At 41.6% G+C, this 6921-nt stretch overlaps 1 protein-coding gene across 1 annotated transcript; it reads left to right on the forward strand.

The window, feature by feature from the left end:
- Nucleotides 1–1253: 1253 nt before the first annotated feature.
- T265_03794 (hypothetical protein) lies at nucleotides 1254–4954 on the forward strand (the record flags this gene model as incomplete). Its single annotated transcript, XM_009168365.1, has 3 exons — nucleotides 1254–1331; nucleotides 3818–3951; nucleotides 4888–4954. 3 exons carry the CDS (start codon nucleotides 1254–1256, stop codon nucleotides 4952–4954), a joined length of 279 nt encoding a protein of 92 aa, XP_009166629.1.
- Between the last annotated feature and the right edge of the window lie 1967 nt (nucleotides 4955–6921).

Here is a 6921-nt window from a genome sequence, read left to right on the forward strand (position 1 = left end):
TCGGTACGGGAAGTGCAATTGATATGCGTTCGAAATACGAAATACGTAATGATAATGATTGTGGTGATCCCATTCTGGATAGTTAGTCACTGTGGTGCTATGCTTCAAACACAAGTAAATTTGAGTCCATTGTGACACACTGCTCTCATTCTCGTCGCTGGCCTATGTCTAAACAACCACCAGATAACTTGCAGCTAAATGGGCTGGATTGGTTCCCCGGGCTAGTCGTGTAAGAGAGATTTTTTGCCATTTCAAACTCTCGTAATAACAACAATGCCTATCACGTAACTGACCATTACATCCAGGAATTTGTTCGCGGGAGAGACCTTAACCAAACACTGTGTCTTAATTGGTTCTGATTCCCACACAGTTTAATTCTTATTTAGAATTATATGTCCACCTACTTGTTATTTAGGATTGTACATTTTTTGGTATTTCCGTAATCTTGGTGACGCACGTATTCCGCAGGCTCTCGGTTATTCGGCTAGCAAAAAGCCTACGTCTAGAGCAACCTACTGAGTTTTTTTCAAAATGTCTCCCAACCTACCAGGGGTGGTACGATCCAGACTATCATTGATAGAAGAGGCGATTTTAATCCGACTATTGAGCCCACAAATTTGTGTCAAAAAGAAACTTTTTCCATCTCCGAATTTGAACTAGCCTGCGAAAAATCCGGGCCCACAAGCTTGTCTCACCTTGCCGTCACTTAGTTGATGCGGTGACTCATTAACTCATCTACCTCTCATTCACCTTTCTTCTAATTTCCTTTCTTCCACTAGAATGTACATACTTTTGATTTCACACAAACTTTTCGAGTACTTTCTGGCAGCATAAAATTCGTGATGTATTAGCCAAGGGGAACGGGGGCGAGATGGTCCAAGTATTTAGAGCCCGAATTTACTTACCGGAAGGTTCGAAACCAACCTCTGCCTTTCGACTTCCCCTGTCTAGGCTTGGACAATCTGGCAGTATCCCAGCCCTCGTACAACGTTCGGGTGGCACGGCAGTTAAGCACCGAAAGGGTGCTACAGCTGGACGATTCAGTAGGAACAATAACAGGAAGCAAGCTTTGTTTACTACCTTCATTCTTCCCACGTCTTCAAAAGTGGTTGTATCTTCTTACACTCATTTACGATGTTTAGTTACTGCAAAGCAAGCTATCTAATTGAGGCCAATGATGCATTCGTCTACTTGACACGCTTTAAATGAGAGTTAGAACACTTTTCTATGTGGTCCATGTGCTGTGTGCACAAATGTTTCATCTTCATTCACGTTTGCATGGTCCACCTGACAGCTGTCCCAACAATACGATCATTGTTTGTGTGCAGCCAGTAATCTTTGGTGGCATGCTACATCCTCCCCCTCAGACGACTATTTAGTGACCTCCGATGACAACTTTGACTGACGAAACCGCTAAGATTTTACAATCCATGCGACGATTATCGCTGATCAGGAAACGTCTTTTAGCGGAACATATCCTGAACTGTTTCTGGGAGTGAACCGAGGGAGTGAAACCGTGCCAGTAATCCGAATGTCTTTGGAGCATATTTGTTCCGGTTACAAAATAACCACAGCACAGGAGGACGTTGAATGGAGAAGCACGGGGTGGTGTACAAGGTGTAGTAGTGTACAACGTATTGGTAGAAATACAGCTAAGTGCACAACTAAGTACGTTGAGACATGTGAACACAGAACACTTAGAAGTGGTGAACGTCAGATGAATAAATTTAACTAAGGCTGTTCGACAATTGACAAACCGTGTACACAAGTTTAAAAAGTACAGCCTGCGTTTTATTGACCACTGCCCCGGGAATTTTAAATGTTGTCAACTGCAAACCATCTGGAATATTTTAGAAAAAAACATTTTTGTCGACCCCCTCTATTATCTGGCTAATCTATAGTTGGCAGTAATGTGGTGCAAGACCTGGTTGCATTGCCGTAAATAGGGACAACGAGAGATGCACGACCGACTTCCTGATTAAACCGTGTTCTACTTATACTAATGTAGCGACTTTCGAGCAAATCAGACTGAAAACAAATGTATTTCTCAGTTCATCAGTGTAAAATCATTGATTTCACCACCTGTAGGAGGTAATCCGTTGGTTTGAAAACCATTTTGTGGCTTTCGTTACTGAGAAAGTATACTATCCGGAGTGTCAGTGTACCGCGTTCATTAATCAGCTCACAGTCATACATTGTGGATATGTGTTCTCAAGGTTCAGGCCGTACGATTTCTTTCATCGGCTCCCTGGCCTGATTCTTCAGATTTTATTTTGATATCTTGGCTTGCACCCGCACCAACCTAGATCCAGAGAGTAAAAACCAGTTACCAACGGGCACGGTGTGTGTTAGAGAAAACGATGATGTAGGGGGAATAGGGAATGAGTGTAGTCTAATCCCGTGAGCATTTTAAACGGATTAGCGTTGTAAATGTTTGGATCCATTTGAGAGCCAAATAGGGATTCCCGAAACCCGAAAATTCACCTTTCTTTAATTCAGGCGTCTATTACTTCCAGTACCGGTTTCGTGCTTCTTCAGAATCAACAGGCAGACGCAGTCCCCAAAAGCCTCCTACCTTACTTTAATACTAAGTTCTTCGCAATCGGAGCAATTGAGACTGCTTCGTCAACAACATGGGTAACCTTGCCAACAGGATGGCAGAACATAAACCTGTCAACTTTTGAAACAAGTGAGAGATTGATGAGCCGTGGATATGCAGATGACAACGTTCGTTGGGACACTGAAATTACCCACATGTTGTACTTCGGACAACGGGAATAATCCAGAGCAATACACGATCACCGCATTGTTGTTGATATAATTAATTGCCGCTGTTTTCGTACTTAGATCAGAACACCTCACTGAGATATAGTTTACTTCGCGGTTCTTGCTTGAGTTCATTTGAAAAAGACGTAAGTTGTTCCAAATATGTGGGTAGTCCAGATCGCATGATTGCCTCAACCAAGGTTAAGCAAGAGCACTGATCATCTGCCATCTCAAGTGCAGACAAGTGATTACACATTCATAAAGGATGTTTAAAACATCCAGGAATAGATGCAGTTGTATTGATCTGTTTCAGATAGCTTTTGATGAACTCTTAACATATGACAATTCCTCTCCCTGTCAAATATACACATCGAGAATGCATCGACCTGAAAATATTTCCTTTAGCAAGGGAATAATGGATATCCAAAACATGCAATAAGCCAAATATCAAACGACAATGAGTAAAAATTCCATACGCCGAAACAATAACAACTTGCTTGTTCACTCCACATAGCAACAGCGTTGTCAAGATGGACGTCATTTGAATCCAAATGCCTTTCCGGGCACAGAAATGCGAATCCGTATTCCACCATCCTTTCGCTGTCACTGAGACGCGTTACGGGTGTATCGGTCCACTGATATTAAGATATACCTGCATCAAAATCATAAAACCTCAATAATTTCAAGCTATGTCCATAGACGTACAATCAGAGAAGAGCCGAGAGACAGGTAGGACGATCCTTATTTGGATCAGCTATTAATGACTGAAAACTACCGTTCACGTGGAAGACACATTTGTCCCATTTGAAGTTGTCCAGCATTCTTTTAATCCACCATCATATGGACATGTAGTATCGCCTAGGTCCTGTCGGCTGGCATAAGCCCGGATTCTTGTACTCAATAAAACTAAAAATGCCAGTTTTGCCTTAAGACGCTGCGGTATTCGCACTGCTTGTTGATGTACCGAATAGAGATTTGGTGTCACTCTAGCTGAATCGAATGTTTGCAGCACTCCAGGCCGCAATTTGGGCATTGAGCAACCTGTTTTTAGGCTACAAGCCAAATGCTCTTCATACTTCTATGGAGAAGCTCTGAGATCCCCGTCAAGTTGTTTCAAGACATTTATCGGTACATTTGGAGATCACTAGAGTCCATGACCTCCAGATGTTTGTGGAGCTCAGAAAAGTGGTAGGAGTGAAACTGATAACTCTACTCACCGCCTTACGTTTCATCCATGATTCAACTATGATTTTTGTGTGGTTCCGTCTGAATGTACAACTCAGATAGCTTTTGAGATTAAGTAGACTGACGTTTCTGTGGAAAAAAATTTAGAGAGAAGGCCTCGGTTTTGAGCCTCAACCTGGATGAATCGATGAGCAGCTGCTGGAACACTTCACCTAACACTGTAAGTAACATCATGTAAACGGTTAATCTCATTTGCATACTAATATGGTTTTAAAGGGAAACTCAAATGGTTCCTAGCTGAACCCCTTGTTCACAGCATTCATTGATTTGAGTGCACAAAGGTCGCCGCTCTATGTCACCCTTCGTACGATTTTCGACTTATCTCAATACACACAGAGTTGGCGCGAGTAGTTTTCTTCAAGATATTATGTTATAAAAAAAACCTACGGTGAACGATCTTAAAAACATAAATTAGGCTGTTTGTTGCCATCGTGCGTCCCGGTAAACTAGAATAGAAAGTGTGGAAGTCGTACTTGCAGGATACGGGGGTCGTGTAATTCTCACTTGGGTCCAAATATGTCAGGCGTACCACCATCCAACGCATCCAAACCTTCACCACGTGAAGTCATATGAGCTCCAGTAACCGATTCCTAAAGAGTTTTATACAAATGCTGTGTAAGATTGTCCTAAAAATTGCGTTCAAATGATTTCTACTTTTCAGTGGTTTGAAAATCGAGTGAACCATACAAACAAAGATTATGGGACACATCCACTAGACAGCGTCAGTTCCAAAGAAAAGGCATTGCAGAATAAGCCCTTTCAGTCAGACAACCAATGAACTTTACTGTATGCACAGAAGCCCAATTCAAACGCCTGGATTTTGTCAAATGAAGAGTGGTCTAAAATTTCTTGATTTACATGGATTGGGCCAATCAGAGGAGGTGAAATATTATTGGTGAACTGCAAGCAAATAGATCTGCGGTTAATATCATATTATAAATGAAGTAATGAAGATTTTACATGAATGTACGTGACAAAAGCATTTTCTGGGCAGTCTTATGGATTTTCGGATTTTATTGCTTACGTCTAGCGGTCTTGGATTAGCTCTAAACGGTGTTGCATTCTGCACTCTCTTGTTTGTCAACATCGGGTCAGAACTAACAACTTTTCTTATCCGCAGTCAGTGTATTATTGGATTTTACATGTGTGTAATGTTGCTAATGTCTAGAGTAATTGACAACTCTTGTTCGACAAGCTCATTCATAGTCAACGTAATTCTATGTTATTTGTGGGAAAACGATCAGCCATTTTGGCTTGGTTTCATTCTAAACATGCAGAACTTTGTATGTGCATCCTTGGATCGTTTTCTGGCCGTTTTATACCCAGTTGTATACAAACTTCACAGTCGTTCACTGAAAATTGCATCAATCTGCTATCTGATCTTCATGGTGCTTATATTGTTCCTTCCCAAATCTATGTTGCATCGATATGTGAATGGAACTTGTGGGTATCAGTCACCTAGTGATGACATGTTGTACACATGGCAACAGTTTTTCGGTTTTGTATGGTTTTTTGCGAACTATGTTTTGCCTTTTGTGGTGTTTCTGGTTTCTCAGTCAATGGTGATCCATGTGATCAGAAAGAGGATGCGTAACAATCAGAGTGATGCTCAGAGTGACGAGGCCAAAAGGATGCGAGACGGATTACGTCGGCTCACAATGACTACGATATTTATTTGCATCACATTATTGTGTTGCCATTCTGTCGAAGAAATCACCAGCTTGCTAGCAGTTTTCCGGTCTATGGAATACCTACTAAAATCGATTGTACAGGATATTGAGTTAGCCTTGATCATGCTCGGCGCCTGCATTATTCCTTGCATTTTGGTTGTCACAATATCGGGTGTGCGGGAATTTATATGGCAAACCGTGTGCAGATTGTGCAATTGGTTCAAAGAAAAATGCAATCCTTGATGACTCACCTGGAAGGCAATTATGAGTATTCAACATCGTCCAATCCCATAACCTTCTGTCCCTCGAACAGCACCATACATCATTGGGTTTAATACGCACTGTCGATATGGCAGCGAGAAGTTTGAATCTGTAGTAGTAATCACAGAAATAAAAGTGTAAAAATGTTTCTTTTAAAACTTCACCACATCACTTCTTGACACTTCCTTGAAAATTGATCCTACATATTGATGCGTAACGAAAATAAAGGCACACTAGCCAATATAGGCGCGGAAACTATAGTAGTGGTAAATACAATTCTGCTGTCACATTAAAGTTGTGTGTGCAGCCCAAAGTAGATGCTTCTCCGAATGTAAAACGGATAAGTCAGTAGATGTGGACACATTAGATAGAGACTGACTCTATTATGATTTACCGTATTGATCAAATCAAAAGTTTGGTTTTTTGCGGGGACCCGATCCACAAGTGGCATACTATTGATTGAGAGGCTATGTTATCCAGTATATCTTTGAACGTCAATAGACTTACGCCCAAACATGAATTATTAAGAAGAGTGAGGACATATGCAAAGTTGTGTATCCGTTTGAACCGTGACAGTTGCATATGAGAGATAGCGGCTCAAATTTGCTGTTTCTGAACGCACTGCTTCTTCAACTGCATAGGTTGCGTCCGGTAGTACCGGCACCGTATCCAGAGAGAACGTAAGGACAATCATGTTACTACTCAAAAGCTCGCGAAAACCTCCAAACGGCTTACTGCTTGTTTTTGCCTTCTTTGGCCCAGCCAGGTAGACCTTATCACCGAAACTCCACCAGGCTTATTTTTTATAGGAACACAAAACTGTACGTGTGATACGTGAAACGCTAGTGTTGATGCCAAGTACCTGCTCTGCTTTTCACCTACTGATATGCTTGTTGTCTCGTGCCTCCAAGTTCCCATTCTTGCTCTTTTACTCCGGTGTATTTTTATCCCTCACCCTTTAGTGAGAACATTCACACGA

The sequence above is a fragment of the Opisthorchis viverrini genome, assembly GCF_000715545.1.
Source record: "Opisthorchis viverrini unplaced genomic scaffold opera_v5_56, whole genome shotgun sequence".
Classification (NCBI taxonomy): Eukaryota; Metazoa; Platyhelminthes; class Trematoda; order Opisthorchiida; family Opisthorchiidae; genus Opisthorchis; species Opisthorchis viverrini.